Consider the following 26,736-nt stretch of genomic DNA (forward strand, 5'->3'; position numbering starts at 1 on the left):
ACTTCTAACTGGAGGACAGAAGGTCTATGTTGTTGGGCAAAAAGGGAGAAGGGACAGTGGCAGAGCTTTTGGGTGACCAAGGAGGGTGGCTTCCACGGTGGTTCTCATCAGTGAGTGAAGAATGCATATGAGAATATGGTTACGGAAGAAATTCATGTCATTCCCTCCAGAAAACAAAAGTGCTTTGCCTTTCTTCAAAGATCCGATTTAATGAGGAGTAGCCAACTCTCTCCCAGCAGGCAAATCTGGGGTCATTACTATTTTTATTTGACCCGAAGTACAGGTGGTGTAATGTTACATGGGTTTCAGGCACACAGCATGGGGACTCGACAAATCCCTATGTCGTGCGACACTCACCACGAGTGCAATACTCCCTAGGCTGTGCCTTTCATCCCCGTGACTCAGTCGTCCATAAGTGGAAGCCTGTATCTCCCACTCCCCACTCCCTTTCACCCATTTTGCCCATCCCCCCACCTCTCCTGTCAACTACCAGTTTGTCCTCTGTGTTTATGGGTCTATTTCTGCTTTTTCTTTCTTTGTTTTGTGTTTTAGATTCCACGTATAATGAAAGCATATGGCTTTTGTCTTCCACTGCCTTCTTTTACTTAGCATGATACCCTCTAGGACCATCCACGTTGTTGCAAATGACAAGATCTCATTCCTTTTTATGGCTGAGTAATGTGCCAGTGCGTGTGGCCAGATAGACAGACAGACCTCATCTTCTTTATCCATTCATCTATTGATGGACATTGGGTTACCTCCATATCTTGGCTGTTGTAAATAACGCTGAGGTAAACATAAGGATGCATATCTTTTTGAATTAGTCTTTTTGTTTTCTTTGGGCACATGCCTCGTAGTGGAATTACCGGACCATAGGGTAGTTCTGGTTTTAACTTTTTGAGGGCCCTCCATACTGGTTTCCAGACTGGCAGAACCAACTCACATTCCTGCCAACAGCGCGCGAGGGTTCCCTTTTCTCCACCCCTTTGCCAGTACTCGTTATCTCTTGTCTTTTTGATTCCAGCCATTCTCTAGGGTTATTTTTCAGGTCACTGAACCATAAGGAGATACCTTTGTGGGACTCTCCCATCCTGCCTTGAGTAGATCTGACGAATGAGGCTTAGAGAAACGATAAGAAGATAAAAGTCCCAGAAACTGGGAATAGGCTGGACTAGGGACCCTCTGGGCGTCTCCAGCCTCCTTCCCTGGTAAGACTTTGGGAAGAAAAACAAACCACAGAGTGCATTAATAATCTCAGCGAGGGTGTTCCCCCCTCAGAGATCAGTGGGATTCTCTTCCTGCGGCTGCGTCATCATTCCACTTGAATCAGGGATGGAAACCCAGGGCTGCGTGTGGCCTGACCACTGCGACGCTCTGCACTCGTGAGACGCCATCATAACCAGTGCCTGTTGTTCAGCAGGTGGATAAACCCGAGCAGGCTGCCTTCCCGGGGATTCAGTAACTGTCTGTACACGTCAGGGCCTGACGTTCACGGTTCTAGATGGGAAGACCTCATCAAATGCAGATGTAATCAGTGGTGGCGATGTCAGATGAGTACTCGTTCCAGGTTTTCCACGGAAGCCTCCGTCATGGGACAAGTGCACCACTTGAGGGTCTGTGATACGAGTGGTTAACTTATTTGGAGGCTTATATCTTAGCATACTCACGACTTTTGTGTTCTATCCCATATCATCCCGTATTTGGATTTAATGACTTTGTATTATTTCTCTTTGAGTAAATTAAGTGCTGCAGAAAGGTATTTGGAGACTCAGAATTCATGTAGATCATGAGCAGCCATTTCGTCTCGTTCTGAGTTGAACTTGACGTTGTGTACGATATCCGGGCTCTGAGAGGGAGAAATAAAGCGATCCTGAAACACAGATGGAAATTGAGGCTTTACTGTTGCCGCTTCTACTGTAACGTGGCTTGGAAACCCTTCAGAGTCCTTTGAAAGCTTTAATTTATCCATCCGTCCTCACAAAGATTGAGGAGGTTCTGAATAAATGATGCAATTTGGGTTTTGTTGGGTTATAAAGGAACGAAATGGCAGTGATTACGGGTGCAGTGCAGAGGACTGAGGTAATGAGACCCATCAGGGACTCGGCACAATCCAGGGAACAAATGGGATCCACCTCATCCTGTTGTAGCAGAGAGTGAATTTTGTTTTTGCTGTGAGTGAGGGAAAAAACCGTTCAAATTGCAGGCTCATATGACTAATGGATTTATGTAGCCAACGGGCGGTTTCTGTTTTACCTGTCAAGCAAAATATAAATATAAGTAATTGTTAGGGGGATTACTTTTTTGAGTTCCAAATGACAATGACTCGGAATGCAATTAGTGGTATAGACAAACCTATTTCCCCCTTTTATGAGAAGGAAATTGTTCGGAAATGGGTAAGTGCGGTTGGTAGAGTGCACAGTGGATTGAATTACCCACATGAAGCAAATGAGTGGCTTCCTTTCTGTTTTATTGCTCCTAATATAATATGTTTTCATTAACGAGAACCCACTGCTTCTCCTCTCTGACGTGTCCCCCTCTGCGTGAATCAGGGTTTTGCGCTGATGTCTTCTGTGTTTGCTCAAGACTTTGGGAAGATACAGAGCACAGGCCTGAAGTTTATTTTCTTTCCCACAGTGTCATAGTTCATATTTAGGATCTAAGTGCGTGTTGATGGTGATCCTTAAATATAGGTATATATTCACAAAAATAGGCACGTTCCATGGAATCCTGGAGAAAATCGTTAAGTGACGGCAAAAAAAAAAGGAGTTGATGATGAACACTTTGATGTGGTTTAAAGGAGTAGATTCAGGAAAATTAAGTTCATAAAAGTCAGTTTTTAACTTAAATGTGTTTATTAACTTCGTGGATTTTTAATTCGTGACAAAGGTTTTTTTTTTTTATTGCATGAAAAAAGCAATGAGTCTAAACCAGAGGCACTGAGGATTTTTTAACGAAATCAGGTTTTGAAAGTAATGCTTTTATCCCCCCTCGCAATTCTGCGGAGCTTTCTGCGAACTGGCATATATTCTAGCAAGGGGGCGATGCTCTTTGCTTGCTTGCATAAAGGAAAGTGTCTCTGAGATCTGCCCCAGCAGGCGCGGTGTCTTAGCTTTGATCCTGTCTTTGGTGTCTGCCTTATCAGTCCCCTCCTGGCCACTACCTTCTTCCTGAGATGAGCCCTAAACAGCTCAATTCAAGGGGGAAACGGCATTCCGAAAATGTCTTGGAAAGGCCAACCGTACTCCATTCTCTTTTGACTTTGATCTGCTGAGATAACCTCTATTTAAATGAGCTAGACAGGCTTGTGCATTCTCAAGAACTTCCTACCCTCTGGAAAATCCTTGTTAAATACTTTAGATTGGAAGGCCATTCCCTAGGAAAAAAAAGCAAACGTTTGGGAGAATCTTTGAGGTCACCTGGGTGCCATCTAGAAAAACGTTCGAGTATATTACTCTAGTCCAGCGTTTCTCAAACTTGAGCATTGCATCCAGAATGACCTGGAGGGCTTATTAAAATACAGGTGGCAGGGCCCTAGTCCTGAGTTTTTGATTCAGCAGGTTAGGGATGGAGTCCAGATTTTTCTTTTCTAACAGATTCCTAGATGATCCTTGTACTGTTGGTCTAGAGACAGTTCTCTGAGTGGACTGAAAACGCCACTTAGCGCTCCTACAATAAATAACTAGGGCATTATTATGAACACATTTGTGATCTAGTTCTTTCTAAGAGTCTTTTTCTAATAAAAGTAGAAGGGCTGTGAATGCACCAGAATGAGCAAGAAATTGAGAAAACCTCATCTATTCACAAAAGGAAGTCATTATCAATCTGACCATGTGATTTAGAGCCTCAATCCTGATTCACTGTGAGGGATATTGGGATATTGGCTGTAATCTGTAGGAAAGGAAAGACTATGTGTATTTCAGTCCATCGTTTCGTCCCTAGAACACAGCACAGCGACTGGCACCTAGTAGGGGTTCAAATATTGACTGAATAAGTGGGTGAAATGCTCACAACGAACACGAACATTAGCTCTACCATTTGTCACACGTGGGTTTGGATTTGGTTTTAGTGAGCTAATGATACAAGCGTACTCTACAACACTTCGTCCCAACTTGATGGCTTCTACGACAGTTATTGATTCTAAGGTGCACATTCCTGCGGGTCACCTGTGATTTGGTCCCGCCGCCCTGGGCTCAGCGAGCTGGCTCTGCTTTGCGCGCCCTGATCGCTGGACTGGACTCCAAGCTGTGGGTTGGGTTCAGATGTGTTTGTTGTGGAGAGCAAGCCAACATGGCGGCCAGGACATGTTCTTGTATGGCGGATCACCTGAGTGAAGGAGCTCGGGCAGGCCGTGCAGGTCCCTTGAAACCTCTGCCTGTGCCACGTCCGTTCACATGCCAGTGGCCAAAGCGAGTCAGTCCGGCGGTTTAGGGTACCTGACTGGAAGGGCCCTGGGATAGGAGGAGATATTTACTGAGCGGCATTCCAGTCTGTCCCAGTTTTGAATGTGGGAATAGCCGCTTCTCATCTCCAGGATGAGTCGTCTTGACCGAGAAACTTGGGAATGTAGTGATGCCCTGGAGGAGGCCGCTCCTGCTCGGACCGTCCCATCACATACTTGAAGGCGTGGCTTGTCTTCTTGGCGCTTGCGCGGCTGCTTGGTTTTCTTTTCACGCAGGCCCTGGCTGCTTGCTAATTGTTTTTTATTGATGCTGTTCCAGGCGTGTCTGAACTCAAAGGAATGGCCTTCATGCTGGTAATTTTTGACGTGCGGTAAGAAGGAGAGGGAAGTGATTCTGTAGGAGAGTTCTTCAGACTCCAGCAGGCAGCTCTCAGGACCTGGCCTGCCTAGCAGGTGCTGCTGGCCTTGATTCCCCCCAGGCACCGTCGGTCCTTGCTACGCACAGGAACTCTCTCCTCTCTTCCCTCTTTGGGTCTTGAATCCAAATGCAGCACCTGAACCTGGAAGCCGATGAAACTGGGCTCGTCTTACTCCCTTTTGCTATTCCTGGCTGACCAGCCCTGTCTTTCTAGGCTGGATTACATCAGCCTCACACTCAGCCTCCCTAAATTTTAGTCTTGTCGTGCATTCTAGGAACACACCACATCCTCTTCCGTTTTATAACTGGAATCGTTTTTAGTGGAGGCAGATTATTTTAATCTTCTGTGTTTCCACTGGCCTGCACATGAGTAGTTTATGGAAGGTTTAAATGACTCAGCATTAGCTCAGTTTTCCACTGTCCAAAGAAGACCGTGCATTTGAATGACATGGTTTGCTTGTATCCTTTTCTATTCCATTGTTGCTTTCAAGTAAAAGCCGAAAAACCCTTTTGGGTGACATGATGCAAAATCATCATCATCATCATCATGATCATCAACATAAATTCAAAAGTCCCATGTGAGGGTTGGAGCCTCCAAAGCGGACTTGGCCTCGGAATTTCAGAATTCTTGTCATTGGTTGCAAGAGAGCACAGATAAAAGCTTTCCCTTCTTCTAGAACACGGTCATCACCTCTGTCGGTGTGAGCACTGAAAGCACTGAATTACAGAGGCTCATTAGCATGACTTTAACATTAAAGGGAAGCAGATTTAACTGAATTCATTAGACTGGGGGAGTGCTTGGTTACAAAGGGCGGGGAGCTCCGGGGGCATTTCAGAGCAGAAGTCACTGCCCTCTTAATCTAATAATACTTGATGTGTGAATTAAGACATTTCAGATGACGACATCGGGTTCAAATGATCACCGGGGACAAACAGAAACAACAGACTCTCTTCCAAGCCTCACGCTCCAAAAACCTTAAGAGCCTCAGAAAACACTGCGGAGGCTCTTGCTGTGTCATCAGGACATGTGACCACACAGAGGTTGGTGCCTCCTTTGGGAGGGAAAGCGATTATTTGGATAATTTTATTTTATAAGTTCTTAGAAGTATTTTATAAATATTCAGTGAGCAGCAAGGAATTTGTAGAAAAAAAAAATATATATATATATATATGTACAGCCTATTGATGTTGACCCAGAGCAAGGACAGGAATGAAGGACAAGAACAAGAAGGAAGGAAAGGAAGATGGAGAGCAGAGGATGTCAGGGGCAACAGGTGGCCGGCGAGAGGGAGCACCCCTGAAGGAAGGGAGGGCCAGCCCCCCACCCAACTGGGCCAGAACAGATATCTTCTCTAGGTTGACACCAGCCTTTGAGTTGAATCCGGAGCCGTTGTGCCGACTTGGCAGTGGGCTTCCCAGGCTCCTGATGATTGACGCTGTGTGTTCGCAGGTGCCCTGTGACGGCGGTTAGCTGCCCATAGAAGGTTTTGGGGTAGCGTGCACAAAATGTACAGTTGCGTAATGGCTGTATTAAAATGCAAATGCAAGTGCCATAGGGAGATTAACATTGAAATTTATTAATTTTAGAGTAAGCCTTTTTGTTGGGTTAAAATAAATGTTTCTCTTTAGAACATATTAATTGTTAAGTGCCAACTTGATATCAGCTTGAAAAACCTCAAGATTAACCCCGGGCATATTTTAATTTTATATTTTTTAAGAGCCGAGACTAAGCAGTCCCTTTTCTTGTGCCAGACACTTCCTGTTTGTGAAATTTGTAAACAGGTCATGCTATGCAGACCCTTGTTGATAGGCATCTGGCCAAAAAATATATATACCTTTATTCTTTAAAAGATTTTAATGTTTATTTATTTTTGAGGGAGAGACAGACCATGAGTGGAGGAAGGGCAGAGGGAGAGGGAGACACAGAATCCCAAGCAGGCTCCAGGCTCCGAGCTGTCAGCACAGAGCAGGACATGGGGCTCGAATTCACAAACCGCGAGATCATGGCTTGAGCTGAAGTTAGATGCTTCACTGACTGAACCACCCAGGTGCCCCCAAAATATATATTTTTAACGATAGATATATAGAGAGTTTGGCTGGAAGTAGGCTCTGTATTTATGCATTTAGCACTGTACTTTCTCAAACTATCCAAGTATTTGTTTTGTTTCTCCCCGGTGGTATGAGTACAAGGTGATAATACCTAGTAGATACCGATGTCCAGTGTTTTAGGGAAGCCTTGCCGTGAGCGTGAGCTGCTGACCATCTCGTTCCTCTTATCTCAGGGTTTGGAAGGCATAAAAATCGTGAATAGCGCTCTGCTCTCCTTTTCCTCACAGAGAAAGAGAAAGTGAACCCCAGGATGTAATTCTCTCCTAGAAATAGGAAAACCTCTTAGCTAATCAAAATCATGCTTAGGCTGCTGAACTCAATATACTTTTGGTATTTTTTCAATGCTTAGCTTGCAGGTGGACCAGAAAGTCCCCTTTCTTGTCATTTAAAAAATGACCATCCAACCAAATTTTGCAGCAGCTCCTTAATTCCAGTGACTTATCATATTGGTCTTGCAATTTGGTTCCAGGGGAAAGAAACAGACACAACTCATGCCTTTATTTAATAAACGGGGGAAAACCCATCATATGTAACTCGGTGGGAAAAATGGGTCAGTGGGCATGGTTTTAAGCAGTATTCACATCTTGATATGAAAGAATCCATGAAATATTTTCAAAAACAGTTTCCCACATTTATCCGGTAGGCAGATATGGAAACTATTTCAATATAGCATATTGAAGGCGTTCATTGACTGGTGAGTGGAGGCAATTACTGACCTGTTCCCTTCTGAGACGCTCCAATGTTTAAATACTCACTGGGAAGTTTTGCCCCTCTTCAGACTTTTTCCCCCCTATTTGAGGGATGGGGCTCCGAAAACGTTATTGAAGGCAATAAGTGAATTAATTCTGCGTCACAAACACGAAATGCCATCGTTGCAATTTTCCACAATTGCTTTTATTTTTTAAGGTTTATGTATTTGAGAGACAGAGCGCGCTATGAGCGAGTGGGGGAGGGACAGAGAGAGAGAGAGAGAGAGAGAGAGAGAGAGAGAGAATCCCAAGCAAGCTCCGAACTGTCAGTGCAGAGCCAGATGTGGGTCTCAAACTCAGGAACCGCGAGATCGTGACCTGAGCTGAAGTTGGCGGCTCCACTGACTGAGCCACCGAGGCACCCCATTTTATAAGTAATTTTAAATCAACATGGCTTATTATGTTGTCTGAATCATTTAGTTAGGATTTCTGAGGCTGACCAGATTGTAATTTGAATACCTACGAGATCACTGGACAGTGATTTTTAAAAGTGAGGGACACATGTGCCTTCCGTACCTCAGTTTCAGCCTGTTCTCGTCGATATGCATCCATCTAGGAAGCATTGTGTGTGATACACGAGCTATTTCCATATAAATACTGTATTTTGTATACAATGTTAGTACAAGAAATATGCAATGCTACTTCTCACAGTCTGCGTGAATAAATACATGCATATTTTATAGGAATATTACAAAAGTAAGCCCCTGGCAGCGTCTATATTTAGTGGCGGTCCGGGACCTAGATGCCTCAGGGAACAGCATGAACCTTCCTTTCAAGTCCTGCTGGAAAGGCAACTTCGTCCCATCAAAAGCACAGCTGGGGCCGGGGGAGGGGGGATGACAGCAAGGTTTCCTCTTTATCTAAATGTGATGACTTTTAAAGTTTCATTTCATGGCTCTAGTAACTGCTGCCTCTGTCTTCAAAGTGATGGGCGGCCGGTGACGCGCTCTGCCACCCTGGACCTGTGGGCGGGACATCCGCCTGAACCGTAGGCCTTTGGCTGGTTCAGGGCACCTCTAGCTGTTGGGATTTTGGCTTTACTTGTTTTCGCGGTGGCGTAGAGGAAAAATGTGCCTTTCAACTACTTTCACAATCACCCTCTTCTTCATAGTGGAGGGAAACCACAGTGGATTAAGCAGAGGATGGGTGTGGTATAAATTCTAATTAAAACAAGGCTACCCACTGGGTTGAGATTTGGGGAGAGTGTGGAAGGGACCAGAAGGTATGTTCTCCCAGGAGGCTTATTCACCGGCATCCGGTTTCTCCCCCCTAGTTAAGGACACTGTGGGAAGAAGCAATTTCAGGACCAGGCAACGGCTTTCTCAGGGGTATCTGGGCGCAGGCAGTGATACCAGGAGATCCCCTTGGATTGAGACTCAACAAAGGCTGATGAGCCAGATATATGGCCTCACTGGCCCCGGCCTCGCCTTCCCCTCCCCGCCCCCCGACCAAACGTAGATCAAACAGTCATGAAAACCCAGGTGGAGCAGGGGCCACCACTGAGTCCAGGAAGAATGTGAACATGAAGATGTTGTGGAAGGCACCGCAAAGTGGGCAGGTGCAAACGGCCCCCTCCCCTCCGAGTCTCAGGCCCGAGTTTTGGCCGAAGCTCAAGTTGGGACCGATCTGTCCCATCTCGAGGGGCTGCAAACAAAAGGGAAGGGGGTGTGGGGACGAGACGAGAAGGAGGAGCCCCCAGATCCTCATGAAAGCCGGAGGCGCGGATTCGAGAAGGAGGGAGACATTCCCAGAGGCCCGAAGGAGCAATCCGCCCCAGGGAAGGGCGGGGAGAAAGCAGCCTGCGCCTGGAGTCGGAGCCGGGCGCGCAGGCATGCTGGTGTGTTTCCACACAGGGGCGCTGGAGCACGTCTTACTGCAGCAAGACGCGCGAATGCGCACCCGGAGCCTGGCGCCCTGTTTGGTGTGGTTTCTCCCCGGTTCCTTCCTCTCAGTCGGAGGCTGAGGGGGCGGAGCAAGCTTTGGAGAAGTTGCTGGCCTCCCTGAAGCCTCAGCCTCTGCCTCTGTTTACTGAACATGAAAACGGAGTTCGCGATGGACACCAATGGGTTGGGATGTGTAGGGAGGAGCGTTCCACTGAGTTGCTCGGGAGCCTTCCACCAGGCCTCCCCTGCCTCGCTTTCCATGACCCTGCCTTTCCCTCCTTGTTGAGCCCGGGGGAGGGGGGGGGTGGAGGAAAATGAATCTGTTTTCGGAGACGAGCTTGGTTTGGGAAGCAACGAGGGCTCCTTAGAAAGCTGTGTGTCTGAGCCCCTCCCTTCCAGCCCTGCTGTTTGCCGTCCCTCTCCCCACTTAGGCCCCCCAGGCCCGAGGGGTCCTGGCCGCTGTTGTTGCAAGTTAGGCGAGGAGAGCTGGAAGGAAGCCCCGAGGGGGAGCGCTCGGAGGGGGGCGAGGCTGCAGCTGCGCGGGGCTCGAGCGTGTGCACCCAGGGCGCAGCCCCACGCCGAGGATGGGCGCCTTCGGGGCTCAGCTCTTCCTCAGTGCCCGCTCCCCCCCCCAAGCCCCCTGCGTTTTCCGCGCTCTCTTCCCGCGCACCCGGGGGCGCCACCTCCGGCGGGGCCCGGAGCGCCCTGAGCCCCTGGCGCGCTCACGCCCCCGCCCGGTCCCCGGCCCGCCCCCGCGACCCCCCGTGCCCCCCACACCCCCACCCCGCTTGCGCCGCCAGCCCCCCGCCACCCGGGCGCCATTACCCGGCCGCGCGGAGGGGCCGGTGGGGAGGGGGAGGAGGAGCCGCGCGGAGGGGCCGGGGTGGGGGAGCGCGGAGATCCGCGCTGGTTGTTCTCCCGTCTCTAGGTGGTGCCAATTCTGGGGCCTAGGCATTTTCCCTCCCTTTATGGTTTTCCGGGGATTTTTTTTCCTTCCTCCGGTGCCTTTGACTAGGCCGGCCGTGGCCGTGGCAGGGAGTTGAAAAAAGCGGAAAGGACCGAGCGAGCGATCGCACCCCCAGACCCCCGGCTCCGCCGAGCCGCCGGGGGAGGGGGCGGAGGAGCCGAGCCAGGCAGTCGCCCGGCGGCGACTTGAGAGTGGCGCGCGGGAGGAGCGGCGGCTGCCGCTTCCCTTTCTTCTGCGGCTTCTTCCCTTTCCCCCCCGGAGGGGGTGGGGAGCGGGGGCCCCGAGAGGGGAAGGCGCGGCGCAGAACGCCCCCCCGGGCAGCCGGCGAGGGCGCGGGCACCGATGGCTTCGCTCTACCAGAGGTTCACGGGCAAGATCAACACCTCGCGCTCCTTCCCGGCGCCCCCGGAGGCCAGCCACCTCCTGGGCGGCCAGGGGCCGGAGGAGGACGGCGCGGGGCCCAAGCCCCTCGGAGTCCCCGCGCCCGCGGCGGCGCCCCGGGAGCGCGGCGGCGGCGGCGGCGGCGCGGGTGGCCGGCCCCGGTTCCAGTACCAGGCGCGGAGCGACGGTGACGACGAGGACGTAAGAGCATCTTGGTGGGTGGGGGGCGGCGCGGGGCTTGGGGCCGAGCGCTCGGGGAGCCGCGTGCGCTCCGCATCTGCGAGGGTCGGGGTCGCCCTCGCGGCTCCCCTCCCCTCCCCTCCTCTCCTCTCTGCCTCCCGGGAGCGCTCGCTCCTCGGCGCCGGCGCCGATCTCGGTCACCGCCGTCCCGAAGCGGGGCTCGGTCTGCAGCGGCGGCGGCCGGGAGTTGGTGCCTGAGAGAGCAGCGTCTGCGGGGCTGCGCTGCCGGGATGGGGGAAGGCTGGGGGTGGCAGTGGGTGTGTGGGTGTCTGTTGTCACTGTACAGGGGTATGCGTCCTAAGGCGACAGTTCAACCAGTCTGCGATTACAACTTGATCTTCCTTCCTTCCTCCCTCCCTCCCTCCCTCCCTTCCTCGCCCCCCCCCCCCCCCCCGCTTTAAGACTGGGGAAGATAAAGTCCCAGGCTTCCCACCTGTCACTACAGTCTATGCATTGCGCCCTCCTCACCTCCTTCTTGCTGTCCCTTTCCTCACGTGGCCTGCACTTCTCCCCTCTCCAGGCCACTTTCCCCTCCAGTGCGGATCGTGTGGGTGGTGATTTCCTTTTGGCAGGGGGTGCAAAACGCTAGCATCCGAGGCCCAGCGTCCTGTCCCTGGGCCCAGCACAATTTTTGCTGATGGGAGTCAGGCCCTGCCTGTCTCTGACCACCGGCCTTGGACTAGTAGCTCTACCTTAGACCTGTGTTAGGAGAAAACTTCTTCTTCGGCTTGTTTCCTGCTCTTCTTGGGCTGAAAGCCTGGGTTTCGAAGGTTGGATTTGCATATCACCTTAGTAACCGATGACTCAGGCTGGACACCAGCGGGCTGCTTAGATGGATGGGTCCAGCCACCTCTGCTGACCCCTTCTAGCTATTCGGATGTCCGGGGAGGACCACAAAGAGAGGCACCTGCCCTTGTTGAGATGTTCTCTTCCCCGGGGAAAAGAGAAACATCCCGGACAAGCTCTGGGACTGGCAGGGAGAGCTATAGCTTAGCTGCTCCGGCCCCTGGGGATAAGCAGGGTGCATCGTGTTGTGGAACCCGCTGCGTGTGCCTTGGAGGAGTTTGCTACCTGGGTGCACCTGGGCACAGGTCCTCACACAAGCCTCTCAGATAGCCTCCCCTGACAACCCAGGGCAGTACCGGTCCCTGCCCTGAGCAGGCTGTTAGGTCATTCAAACATGTCTTGTCTCAGGTCCCACTGCTTCACCATTTGGTTTCTCTTTAATAGTGCAAGGTTGGGGGGGAAGGGCTTTCACAGGGACGATTCTGAAAAAAAGCCCCTGAGGTTTTGTCGTTGTCACTGGTCATTTTTTGTTTTACGGAGGGAGGATGTGAAGACTGATAGGGATGACAAGTTTGTGGCAAGTGCGGTCTGTGTCCATACACGCACACACGTGCACACACCACAGCCTGTATCAGATTTTGCACGCAACCTTCCTATTTTCTTTTGGATCATTTCCAGACTCCCCTGGTTACACAGATAGCAAGCAGAGAGATGTCCCTCACTTCAGTGGGTCAGGTCCTGCGGGAGATGTGTGGATTCTTCAGGCATCTGGTTCAAGGAACTAGAAGTCTCTGAGGAGGGGTTTTTGGGCGGTTGGTGAAACATTCTGGAGGATTTAGTTACTGAGAATCTTGGGGAAGACAATTGAACTGCAATGCAGACAGAAATTATGCACTTTTTGCCTTAAGTCTGACTTAAAACTGTTGAATTGTTATGCTTGGAGTGAGAACAGGGCGGTTTCCATTGGATAGGCTCTAGGTGGCGCCAGGAGGAAGGAAAGGCAGTGGTTTCTGAATTTTGTTTCTGATGATCTCCACCCATCTTCCTCTCTTTTTTTCTTTCTTCTTAGTTTGGAGCATCTGGTTATAGTTCCTTCTTTTCGGTTTGATATATGCCTAGCACCGTTTCTCAGATGAGCAAAAGGGTTGAACTGGGGAGCAAATTGGGGACCTAACATTTGAAGAGGATTTCTGCTGATGTGGCTCTGACCCGTGTATCTGACTTAAATTCAGGAAGACCTGACACCAGTGTTTTTTCCTGGAAAATTCAGAATTGTGTGTGTGTGATGTGTAGGTGCAGGTATAAACATAGTGTACGTGCATATAGTGTCCTTATGAAGTACGTATAAATATATGTATATATCTAAAATGTATGATGAGATCAATGACACAGCTAAATGTGGCATCAAGTTCTTGAAAGCTTTTCTCAGAAATGTTATTCAGTTTGGAAAAGTTATGTCTAAAATTTACAAAAAGATAGGTGTACATATTAAAACACTTTTCCTTCAGGAACGGCAGGTGCATTTTGCTTGAGATACTACTAGTTTAAAAAGATAGATGTAAAAACTGCTGTTTTGACACCAGCTTTGTCAAGATGAAAGAATTGAGAGCAGTCGTTTTGCCACCCAAACGTAAACCTGAAGACGTGCATGTAATTAGGAACGTATATAATAATGGAATCGTAATCACGGATTACTCTTTGCATGTTGGCCCTGCCTTTTACGACCTGGATTTCAGCAGTTGGGGAGCTGGCCTGTGGGTCGCGGGAGCTGTCCGAGGTGCTGAAGCATGGCCGCGGCCCCCTTCTGCACATCCTCACACTAGAGCCTGTGGCCTTTATAGCCCTCCTGTGGCTTGTCAGTCAGAGAAAGCTGTTCCGTGGTACACAAACAGCTTTCCCGCCATGGTCACGGAGACCATGATAAACAGCATGCCTTTAAAATCCAGTGGGCCTTGTGCCTCTTGTCCCTCCATCCAAAAAGGGGGAAATAAAGTCCCATTCTTGACTTCTGTGTATATGCACACCTGCCTGAATATGATTAAAAATAAGTAATTTCCACCAAAATGAAACTTACGGTAGTCACAAGATTTGGTAGAGATGAATCAAATGCTGAGATTGTGCAGCCGGTAATTAACTAGTATTGCATTTCCTATCTGCACAACCCCCCTGCCCCCACCACCACCACAGCCCCGCCACGGAACCAGAGAAAAGCCTGCTTTGGTTGGATGGGTCAGTTCTGGGATGTGAGGTTAGCTCTGAAATAGAAATAAAACCAGAATACCTTTTCTATTGGAGTTTCCTCATCAATCTTAAATTTATTTAAACATAAAGTCAATTACCTGGGTAACCCCTCTGAGGAATCAATAGCCATTTTGATTTAAAATTCATTTTGTAGGTTTAAAAATTAAGTTGACTCTTAAAGGAAATGTTGCAAGAAGTGACTTCTAATGGAATTCAAGTAATTTCCAATAGGAAATTGTGACTGTGACTGATTTTAAAATACTGGATTTTGTGTCGCCCCTGCTTGCATGTTTTTTGTTTTTTGTTTGTTTTATTCCTTAAAGGACTCTGTAGGGCTTAGGCAGTAGTCTTGTTGAGGCCCCATTAGTATGTTCCTGTATTCTTCATGTTCGTTGACACGTGATTTCCTAACAATACAAACACGATGACAAACGGGATTTTAAAACAGCAAATTGGCCAAAGCAGGCGCTGAGCATCAGTCCCCTGACTTACGATGTCTGTCAGCCTGACAGGGCCAATTTCATTATCCGGTATCTTCAGCATGAGGTTTGTTCTCCAGTAACCAGCCCATTGTTCTCTCCACCTTGAGTTTTCACTGCTACGATGTCAGCATCCTGTGAATTTTTGATGGGTATTTGTCGATTTTAATGTTTTAAGTAGTTTGGCTGTACAGATATGATGTTTCTTTACCCTGCCTATGTTTGTTCTTCTGCCCCAGTGTTAATTTTCTAAATATTTAATTTCACATCGTTTTCCTAATATATGAGGAAAAGACGAAAACTTTCAACTACCGATTCGGTCCCATTCTTCTCATGACTGATTTGACAGTGCTCAGCGTCGTCATCTACAGATCATCCGTGGGGTATATCACATGAAGCTCCAAGTGACCTTTGACTTGAGGAGACAGGTGGAATCGCCATCTCACTCCTCATAACGGCGGTGCCTACAAAGTAGGTCCTGTTATATGCCGAGCAGTGGAATTCGTCCCGTTTCGGTGAATATATGTTGTTGCTATTACTAAAAACATTATCCCTTGATGTTACCCTTCTCTACCAGTTCTTCTCTGCCTGCAAACAGACACAAAGACCATCCTCACTGGTCTGTTGCTGCCAGGTCTGGCTACTGTCCTGTTTTTCTTTCTTGTTTTGTAGTCCAGCTTCTCAATCAAGTAGTCTACAACTGATGCCACCTGCATATCACCAACAGTCTTCTTTTCCTTGTCTTTCTCGGTGGCAGACTTTGATTCTTACCGTTCTCACTGAGGAAGCTGCACACAGAGAACGTCATCGGGAGTCTGCCGTGTGTGATTCCTCTTCAGTCTTTGTTGTTACAGCTCCTGGTCTTGGTGACCACCACCTTGCATTTCCGACTTTTGCATTGCATGTCTTTCCTGATGTGGCTTGAATTCCTGTCCTGTCTCTTTCTTTCTGAACTCGGTCTTTGAATTCTTGGGCACATCAATCCTCCTACTCTTAATGTAGGAGGGTGGGGGAACCTATGCTCCCCAGTTTTGGTCCTCCACCATTCTATTCTTTACCTTTCATGCTTTCTAAAGATAAATTAGATTTCAGGTAAATTAGAATGAAGGTAAAGGGAGCCGAGCTTATCCTACAGCTTCTGTATTAGAAGATGGCTAAGTAGCTTCCGTCCTCTAATATACATCCCCTCGCATTTCTTCTGAAGATGTTTTTCTTTTCTGTTTTATAGGATTGTAGAATTAGAAGGACGTTGATGGTGACCATCTTGATCTCTCTTCTGAGCTTTTTTTCCACATGTCAAGCAACTAGACATTACATCATTTTTGCGATGGCGACAAGACAGCTGCACGGAATGTATCCCTAACATTCCTCCTCTCTTTACGTCTGCTTATTCTAGATACGTTTCTTCCTAATCTCTTTATCTGTTGTGATAGTATCGCCATTTCATCCGTATCCCAGCATGGTGTTCCACGTATGCAATCATGTAAAAATGACATTTTCTCTATGGTTTTGTTTCTTTTTTTATATTAGATGTTTCACCAGATAAGCTTTGAGGTCCCCTTATGAGTTTAATGCCATATAAAACTATGTCTTAGCACCCTGCTGGACATAGTACTTGTCCTGAAAAGTTTAGCTTTTGTACTTCAGAACGTATTTTAAATGCATAGGAAGTGTTTACTACCTAAAGCAGCCTCGCTGTCAATGTTTTGGTAAAGTGAATAATCACTCAAGTTTTAAAAATATAATTCTGTGTCTGTAAAGAATTTGCTGAAATTATAATACATCTGTAACAAAATTATATAAAATTTTGCTTACTGTCTCAGCACAGAGAATGTAGTCATAATTGGGAAATTGTCTAGATTGAAGGAAGTAAGACTCATGACATAAGCAAAGTCAGTGCTCACTGAACCATGGGTGAAGCCAGATATAGCATCAAAAATACCTTGCCTCTGCACTACGCCTTGATTTTGTTTTTAAAGTGCCGCTATAAGTATTCTCATTGTGTCTTCATAGTCACCTTGGCTAGGGAGGAGAACCCTAACAAACAGCTGATCTGTGGGCTTGAAAAATTAATAAGGGTAAACCCAACTACTTTTCAGCTGCATGAGTCAGTTGTCAACTGTGAATGATAACAAACAGATTTCGGTGTGTTAACAAGCCTTCGGTCTCTAGAGCCAGTCGCAAAAGTGTGTGTTTGCTTAAAGCCAAAGTTGTTTGTGGAAAGTGAACATTATGCCTTCTCAGTGGATTTGAATTCTGTGTAGCGCTAAGACGTCTTGAGGTGGACACGGAAGCATACTCTATTTGGCATGCTTTTTTTGTGCTGCCGGCACCCACTTTTAAATAATTTACTTGTCTGTGTTTCCTGCAGATTTAAGGAGGTCTGAAGCATTAGAGTAACATCATATTAATTTATATTTTTGAAAAGGGGATCAACTCATTTTCCTACATGAGATTAATATTCTAGCATCACTGTGTAGACAGGAATTTCTTGAGATGTTGGCTTTGGACATTTTTTTCTTCTTCATGAAATAGAGCTTTTTAATTTTGTACCTAAAGCTTTTTCTCCCGTAGAGTCAGAATGATTAATGAGTTTAATTTTTGCAAGCAACTGGCAGGAGTTGCTGAGTAAGATGTACATGCTGATTGTATATAACCCTGTTCCTTTTAATTACTCTGATGATAACAATGCATTTATCAACTGCATGCAGAATGCCTCTGTGCAATATACAATATTGATCCCTTTCATAGAGCATTGCCTATAAAAATAATATGTATAATAATCCTTTCAAAATTAAATTTTGCTTAATAAATTTGGTGTTAAGGGCATTGAGTGCCCATGTGCTGTTATGATTTGCTTTTATTTAATCACATGAGTTTGATTTTATGTACATGTAAAAAAAAAAGAGAGAGAGAAAATCAGTCAGCCTTTCTCATTAATGACTTTTGGGACATTTATCTTTAGAATGATCTAGTATTGGGAAATTATCTGAAATAGAACATTTTAAAATTTGATAGCATCTAATTTTACAAATGAGAACTCTCCAGGTAATTATGTGAATAGTATTTGGCAAGTCACTTGTGCTCCTCAGAGAAACTCAGCCTTCCGTTCTATCCTGCGTTCTTCTCAGTATGCTCTGTGGTACCATAATTGAGTGGAGGAATGAACTTAATTGTATCATTGGACTTAAAAAGTATGAACATTATGAAATCTAACAGTTTAAATTAATTTGGTTCCAAATGGATGTGCTAATTGCCGAAGGGAAAAACAGTTTTTCCACAGTAGTCTAAGATTTTGCTCCGACTTGTTTGACATGTTTTCCCCCATAGATTTATTTTTCTTCCTCCCATATTTCTTGCTGTCTTTCCAGCATCATCCAGATCTGTTTGGAGCACAGGACATGTTCAGTTTTGCCCCACAAATGATAAAGATATAGACATAGATGTAATTTTGCAGGGAGACTGGAAGCCAATGTGGCCTGGAAGGTCCAGATGGTAGAATTCCAGATAGCGAAAACCCTGCTTCCCAGAATCAGAACATCTGAGGTGACGTGGCTTGTGCAGCAGGCACTGGGGACAGATGCTGTACGTGAGCACAAGGCAGGGATCGGAACCTTGTAGGGGTGCCGGGAAGACGGAGACTCGGGTAGCTACAGACGCAGTGTTCTCAGGGTCTAAAACAGTGCTTAACTTAAAAAAAACAAATTTCCTTTCACTCATGCTGCACATGTAGATGAACAGCTTGAAGACTTTAAGATCATTCCGGCAATATGCCTGATGGAAGTGAAACACACACACTCACACACACTTTTTTTTTTTTTTTTTTTTTTTTACATTCAGAGGGAACTTAAGGATTTTCCAGGGCCTCACAGTCATTGTAAAAATCAATGTGTAAACTTCCTACAGTGCTTGGATTTCTTTGATCTCAACTTTTACCTCACATAATTTTGGGTCAATCTTAACATGCTTACATAAAAAAAAAAACCAAAATGGAATGGGGATATAGGTATCTTTCCCAATTTGGAATTGAGAAGACCAATTTATTTTTTCTGTCTTCTGTTATACTGTTTGGGAAGACTTAATTTGGAATTGAGAAGACCAATTTATTTTTTCTGTCTTCTGTTGTTTACTGTTTGGGAAGACTTATGTTAAAGACAGAACTACTGGAATTACTACAGCAGCTTTTGGGGATCAGTGGGAACCTTGTTGTATCGTCCTGGATATGTTTATATAATTGTGTGTACCCATCATATTTCATGCATTGTATATTTGATGCATTCAAGGTGGCACCTGCCAGCAGGGGTGGGAGTGGGAAGGGAGTAAAGGAGCATTGGAAGAACTACAAATAAAGGGCATCGTATAAGGGGAGGGGATTCAGCAGACATTAAAGGTGGGAAAACACTGGCCTCCTGTCTCCCTAATAATTTTCTCCAATACACTCAGTTTTCTAAACTTTATTCAAACCTTTCATATGCCTCATGCAAAATCCCGTTAAAAAATAAAAAGAAGTAAAAATGAGAAAGCTCTAAAACAGTCGTGAGAGGTGAAGTTATCTCTTCTTTTCAAGTTTATTTATTTTGTGTGTGTATGTGAGAGAGAGAGCAGGGTAGGGGCAGAAAGAGAGGGAGAGAGAGAATCCCAAGCAGGCTGCAGGGCAGAGACCAGCATGGGGCTCGATCCCACCGACCATGAGATCGTGACCTCAGCCGAAGTCAAGAGTCAGATGCTTAACCAAGTGAACCACCAGGTGATCCTTTCCCATTTCTTCTTGAAAGCTTTTAGAGTGGTGGGTGTTCACGGCCCCAACAGAGGGGGTCCACTGCAGTGTGAACGGTCCAATTACTGGAGACGCCTTTCTCTCTCTCTTTCTTTCTTTCTTTCTTTCTTTCTTTCTTTCTTTCTTTCTTTCGTGCGAGCAATCATCTGACATGTAAAAAGATGCAACAAAATTTAAAATGATACCAAAATGTCAATTTCAGAACAACAGCAAAAAGTGAGCACATATAGCCATTCTCTGCTCATAACAGAGCAAATGGGTCAGTGGAATAATTCACGCTGTGGCATATTGCTATACGGAGTGGCAGTAGGAAAAGTTGGTAAAGGAATTAGAACTCAAGGGCTCCGTGTTCATCTGGCATCTGCTGAATGTTGTACCTGTGGTTAGAAATGTACATGATGGGAATTCAAGGGATCTTCCAGATCCTTCCGGTCCTTTGTTTCAGGTCGGGGTCAACAGTGGCCACAATGTGACACTTGTGCCGAGTTACCGCCTGTACTGAGCAGTCATCTGCATAGATTGTCTCCTGTGTGCCTGGTAATTGTTCGCATCTTGGGTCCTTGACAATCCGTAGCCACTCCAGACTTCTGTCCCAGTTTCTCAATTTCAGCCATTACACAGTCAGCTATTCAGGGATACACTTGGCATACAGGCAGTCTGGCATTGATTGTACTAAGTTTGACTTTAATGGAAAAATTGATAAAGTTGGTGTCAAACAGGATGTGGTGAGGTGGGCTCAGCTGTGTGTTATATTGGAGGAATAAGTGGGAAGGATGTTGGGGCACTTCTCTTTTCCTGAGTGCACTGGGATCTTTGCTTTCTTTTCAGGTTGTAATTTTTAATTGTTATATTTTATTTTTGTGAGAGAGAGAGAGAGAGAGAGAGAGAGAGAGAGAGAGCGAGCGCATGAGCAGGGAAGGGGGAGAGAGAGAGGGAGACACAGAATCTGAAGCAGTCTCCAGGCTCCGAGCTGTCAGCACAGAGCCCGATGCGGGGCTTGAACCGACAAACTGTGAGATCATGACTTGAGCTGAAGTTGGACACTTAACCGACTGAGCCACCCAGGCGCCCCCCTTTTTAGCTCTGAATCTGTCCATTAAGCATCTGATCTTAGAGACTAAACATTTGCTTCATGGCCGCCTACTTTCTTGCTTTCTTTCGCTTCCCCATGTTCATGCCGCACTCTTGTTCTTGTGGAAAGATGCTTCCACAAGCATCTTGTGCTTCTCCATGGCTTCTGCTCACCAACCCTCATTGCCATAGCATCTGAGGAAGGACAGAGCTGTAGACGAAGCCACGTGGTCCCCTGTCTTCCCTTCTCATTTTGTTCCTGCCTCAGGGAGCACTTCCCTCTCTACCCACCTTTACAGGTCTTCTCAGGAATATCCATGGAGGGGATGGCTGTAGTGTTCTAGGACACTCAGGCTGCATCATAGAATACCCAGCTGCCTTCGCAGGTGAGTTCCTGGGTCCTTGTCATCATGCGCATTGGTCTTTTCCTGTGTGCAAACGTCTGCTCTCCATTGCTAAGTGTGAGGGCACCGTGCTGCGGGGGAGCTGCCGAATCCCAGGTGAGCACACCTGTTAGCGGCTCCTCACTCGCGTTCCCTCTCTCGCCAGCATGTGGTGCCAGCCATACAGACCTTCAGCAGGAGCGTGGGCTCGGGTAGAGCTTCTGTGCGGATAGTGGTCAGGTGGAAGGACGGATAGGGTTGCCACAAGGTGGGGAGCAGAGGAACGGGGGCAGAGAAGTCGAGTTGGTTTAGATTTTCTCAAATGGGCACTTGGCTAAGTGCTGGAAGAGGGCTGGCTTCTCACGTGGGCGGGTGTAGGGGTCTTCACTTTGGCTCTGCAGATGCTTCTGGGGATTGTGTCCCCTTGCTCCCTTAGACGGCGGTGTGGCCGCGCTGTACTTTGGCTGGGGAACCGGGAGTGGCAGTTGCGGGGAGCACTTGCAAAATGGAAGCTTCCAGAACCAGCATGGGCGGGTTCTGTACTCACCTTCCTTTTGCCATGGAAACAAGGGGTATTTCAGAGAGCAGCTGCTCAATGGGAAAGCTGTGCACTTCGGTCTGTAAACACGGAGATTATGTTACCACAGCCTAACCTGGTTGGAGCCGAGGAGCGCAGGGCACAAGTGTTGATGTGGGTGGTCTGTTCCTCATTTCTGGGCCTCAGTTACATCATCGCCCCGGCCAGAATCGACACTTCCTAAGGTTGGGTGGGTAGTTTCACCTTGCCTTCTTGTGTCTCACGTCAAACTTTTTAGTTCCCAAAGATGATGAATCAGAAATTCCTTCAGGGAGGACTGCAGATGTGGTAGGGCATGAGTCTTACCTGTTCCATCACTTACTTTATTTGGGGGGCAAGTGGGAACAATTCCTTGAAAGACAGGTGCACATGCTGGCAGTGTGCAGGGGTTAGGGGTGCAGGGACTGGGCAGTGGGAGGGATGCTAGGTAGGACACTAAATGGCCATGGCGGAAGCCAGCACAGGCCTGCAGGGTGTCAACGAGGGCCAGCCTTAGAGCCGAGGCTCTGGGTCCTTGACGGGAAACCTTCCAAGTCAGGGAAGTGGTAGTTGGTTCACAGGGGGAGGCTCTGAAGGTTCTCGGTGTGGAGAACAGTCTCGGTCCCTGACTCTGCCCTTGGCATTCGCTACGCTTTTCCATCTTAGTGGATTCAGGATGAGGTTATTTGCTCTGTGGGAACGGAGAGGTACGTGTCTTCATCTGAATAATAGGAAACGTCAGCAGAAACATCTAGCTGTAGCCCGGTATCTTTCTCCCCAATTAGCATCCTGCCTATGGTCATTTAATCGCCATTTTGTATGTGGGAAAGTGTCATGAATTTCTCTTCCTTTCTTCTAGATTTTTGAGCTTCTCTCAAATTCAGCCCCCGAATGACGGGTTATCTATTAAAAGGAGAGGGGGGTGCCATGAGAGACAGGGGTGCCGTTTCTATAGAAACGGGAGCTGGCTGTGATGAGCCGGGGCATCTGGCTTCCTTGTTGGGCTGCTGGCCTCACTGAATACTCAATCACTGCTATGCTTCCTCGTTGATGTCCTGCGGCTCTGACGGGATCACATCAGTCAGCAGGGCTGTTGTTTGCACAGGTACAAGGAGAACACCTGAGCGGAATCCTAATGCTCCCGTGCCCGCCTCCCCATGGTCTTTCTCATGCCACCTCTGCTCCAACAGGTCTTGTCTTTCACCACAGCTGGGGAGAAAGCAGTCTTGCCTTCCGAGCCTTTTATTGCTCCTGGGGCTCATCGTGGTGTCTCTGAAGCAGGAAAGGACCTTGAGTGGTCATTGCTGGCCCTCAGTGTCTCCCACTTCTTCTTACAGACACCATCTTCCTACTTTAATGGGCTTCCAGGAAAGGTTTGGCCATCATCATCCAAGATCTGCTTGGTCTTGCCCACCCAGTTCATGGCAGGCAGGTCAAGGGCATCACCTTCGCTCTGACCTCACTAGGAGAGCTGCCCTCAGCATCCTCTGCCCCATGTCAGAGCTGCCCAGCCACTCCTGCGCTGGGAACCATGCGAGGGCCCCTCACTTCTCTCTCTCAGAGTAAAAGCCAAGGTTCCTACAATGAACGAAGGGCCTGCGACGATGTGCCTCCCCACTCTCACCCTGTGGTCTTCTCCTTGGCCGTTCCACCTGCTGGAACGTTCTTCCCAGGTGTCCTGCCAGTCTTTGCTAAAGTGCTGCTTTCTCAAAGACTCTACACTGCCCACCCCATTCAAAATTGCATCACTCCTGATACTCCCTACCCTGCTCACGTGGAAGGTGTTTATCATCTTCCAGAAAATTATATAATTTTCTTTTTATGCCTGTGTTATTTTTGGCCCCCGCCCTCTACAGCCCCCATCAGGACATTGGCTGAACTAGCATAAGGGACTGTGGCTGGTTTGTCCTCTGATGTATCCAGGCACCCGGTACAGTGCCTGGTGCCCCCAAGGTTCTCGGTGAGTATTTGTCATATGACGAGTGAACGAATGGTATCCTACCTGAAAAATCTCTCTTTGCTTCTGTCTGAATAATCACGTTCCTTTAACCGTGTTCTCAGGACTTCTTCTGAAATTGAAAGGTTCTAAAATTAGTGCTCTGAACCTCGTACGTGGTTGATCACGACTGTCTGCAAATAGATTCTCTCCTTTTTGGGATTTTCTTTATTATTTGATTCTGAACAGTGGAAGTTGGCTCTTCCAACTCAAGACTGTAGTTGAGAAGATGAAACGGTTATTAGGGAAACGGCAGGCTTTACTTTTGTAGGATCTGCTTTAAATGTCAGTGTCTAGCGTTTGTAATATTTTGTCTGAATTTAAAAATAAGTGCGAGTGAAATATACATTTCCTACGCACGACTATTTTTGCTGGCTCTTTTTGTGGTTATCAGCAAAAGTAGTAGAAAAGAAGGTCCCATTGGGAAAAATGCGTATCTTTGGGAAGAAGAGATTCCTATAAATACAAGAAGGTGATAAGTTGGTTTTGATTAGAAATTCCTATTACCTAATTTGTGATTTAAGCGAAAGCAAAAGATCGCAGCTTGGTTTTCCATGGTTCCGTGACCGTTGGCAGGTGGAAAGTCAACTCAGAGTATTTTGGAATCGTATGTCATTAGTGGAATACTAAAGTTCCCAGACCAAAACGCTCAGTTTCTGCTAGAGGAACTGTGCCTGGGTGCTTAGCCCGGGGCTCTTTTCCTGTCTCTAGCGTCCATTTTTATAATACAGTCAGGACTTAGCTGCACTTACGAGGGGGCTGAGACCAGAGACTGCCACCCCTGTTTGATCCCTATTCCCTCTGCTCCGCCCAGCTGAGTGGCCTGGCGGCTCAAGGCTGTGCTGACACTTTGACTCAAGTCTCCATCAACAAATTGTGCAAAATGAAGATTGGCCGTTTTATTTTCTGTTGTCAGACAAGGGTTGGCTTGCACGTATGTGTCGTGAGTGCTCTCTTGCCCACCCCGAACTGGGCTGAGCTGTTTAAGAACAAGGAGGAAGGCGCAGCAGCCCTCCAGTCGGGAGAGGGTCTACGTCACGGGCACATTTGGAAGGGGTAATCAGAGAGCTGTGGGAAGGCTACATCCTTTGTCCAAAGACGTGCTAATAAGCACGTGGAGTTCTGGAGCTGTCAGATGGGGCCAAAGTGCACACAATTAGATAGAGATGATGCAACCCATAATAAGGAGATGCATCGCTGGGCGTGGGGAGCTCTCTGACCCCTGCACTGAAGTAGTCCAAGTGCCTGAGAACACTTAGAGCCAAAAGACTCACCAAAGCACGTTTTCTGCTGTGATTACTTAAGGAGTAGGGATGTGAGTTGATGTGCCCAGGTTTCCAAGTTCAGCATCCAGTTCAAGTCCCGGGAGAGAGAGGGGTCTGCGGTGCGTGTGAAAAGCCACTGCACACCCCTGCAGTTGGCTCTCCATGCCTGAGAGGACCCAGTGGGCCCCAGACACCTGCAGCACTGCCAGCCGCTGGAAGGGCAGTGCAGGTGGGATCTACCCAGCAGGGCCTCTGCCGCCCCCCCCCCCCTTTACATCTGTGAGGAGTCAGGGTGTGTGGTTTCAGGGGCACTGGGATGATCCCGGGGCCACCGCACTGAGCGTCTCACGGTTGGAACGTAGTCACCTGCCGATTGTTGGAGACGCGCATGTGGCCCGAGGAAGAGGCATGAGGCCACTGGGTATTTGGCGGGAGTCAAGAGAGGGAAACCTCTCAGGTAAGACAGCAGAGCTGCTCTGGGAACAGAAGCGGGGCACAGGTGAGCTCGGGGAGTGAAGGGCGTTCAGCCAGGAAGGTCAAGGGTGTGTATTCGGTGCTATGTGGGCCAGTGAATGCCCACTGTGACTGCGTCAGAGAAGCCAGACTCCCCCCCTCCCCCGCCCCAGGCTTTGGTTTGGAGACGTGAGCTTCAAACTGTGCTTCCCCGGGTCATAGCGCTCCTGATGAGGGCCAGAGGAGGAACAGGAGACAGGGCCAGTGGAACGTGGCCCCTTCCGTACAGCAACTGCACTTTTAAGGTATTTCCTTGTTGATACGAGTTGACATGAAACAGTGTGTTGGGACAACACAAGCCCTTCTTGAGTAACAGCCCAAGGACCCAGCGAACTCACACGTACCGGAGCTGACATGGCAGTTTACCAACGCGTCGCACGCAGAATTCACTGAGGCGCACACCTAATGTCACGTTACCGCCAGTAGGGCTCCATTTCTGGCTTCCATTTCTTGTTCCCAGGGTCTTCATCGCGGGCAGCGTGGCTCAGTGGGTGGGTGTACGACCCTCGACTCAGACCCCTGAGCTTGAGTACTGACTGACTCTTCCCGCCATTTACTCATTGCTTAGCCCCCAGAAGTTACTTAACTGTTTCTGGACTCCGTCTTTTTATTTATACAGTTAGGAGAAATAAATCATGGTATCTTTCTCACCAGTTGGTTAGGAAGTTTAAGTTAATACGTGGGAAACACTTAAAAATAGTCCCTGGTGTGCCATGCATCATCACGACGTCATGAAGTCCTTATTGAAAGATGTAGTTGTTCTAGAAAGGATGGGTGGAGGGCTGGTGTGCTTTTAGGACACAGTGGAGCTGGAGGTAGAGGGATGTGGGAAGCCCCCCAGTAATCACAGGTGCACTGAATATTTACCATAATCCCTTGTGCCTGAAACTTAACCATAATGCTGATAGGTGGGTTGATTCCGTGGTCTGGTTAGGACAGCTGGACTGAGGGGCAGCATGGTTTTGGGGGGGCTGATGGTGTCACCATTAACTAACCAGTTCCCTCAGCGTGGCTCCGTGTTCCATCCCCCCTGTGTGGCATTCCTGGAGGAAACACGGGGATTTGGAACTAGAGGTCCTGGGTCCCACTCCCCTCCGGAGAGGACAGTAGATGAGGAAGCACAAGCTGACCCCTAGATGAACCCTGAGAGCCTTGGCACACCATCAGAGAACACAGACTTGCTCACCAGGGTTGTTCACGGACATCCTCCAGGGCCAGGCCCTGCCTTAAAACGAAAGTAGGAAATGGTTATTGAGAAACGTTACTTCCCTCGGGAGTCCCTTTCATGATTGAGAATCCAAAGTGTGATACACGGTGCGTGCCCAGCACGGTGGGCAGAACGGGTCCAGCTAGAAGACGTGGAAGAAAGAATCGTGGGTGAGCCAGCTGTGAGTTGAAGGAACGTGGAAATAGGTCGTCCAGCCTGAGAACTAGGAACCGGGATCCCCAGCAAGCGCGGTCTTGTGAACCAGAGTGGAATAGTGGAAAATGGCCAGATGCAGGTGTGACTACAGCGGTTTTAA

General features: G+C 48.0%; 1 protein-coding gene and 1 pseudogene across 1 annotated transcript in view; one reads left to right on the forward strand and one right to left on the reverse strand.

The window, feature by feature from the left end:
- Window positions 1-10,831: 10,831 nt before the first annotated feature.
- DPP6 (dipeptidyl peptidase like 6) overlaps window positions 10,832-26,736 on the forward strand; it is a 729,761-nt gene continuing 713,856 nt past the window's right edge. Inside the window, exon 1 of the mRNA XM_030308879.1 lies at window positions 10,832-11,107. Within this exon, the coding sequence (XP_030164739.1) occupies window positions 10,868-11,107 (240 nt within the window). The 5' untranslated portion in view covers window positions 10,832-10,867. The remainder of the gene's footprint in view (window positions 11,108-26,736) is intronic.
- LOC115509421 lies at window positions 19,758-20,599 on the reverse strand (annotated as a pseudogene).

This window comes from Lynx canadensis, chromosome A2 (genome assembly GCF_007474595.2).
Source record: "Lynx canadensis isolate LIC74 chromosome A2, mLynCan4.pri.v2, whole genome shotgun sequence".
Lineage (NCBI taxonomy): Eukaryota > Metazoa > Chordata > Mammalia > Carnivora > Felidae > Lynx > Lynx canadensis.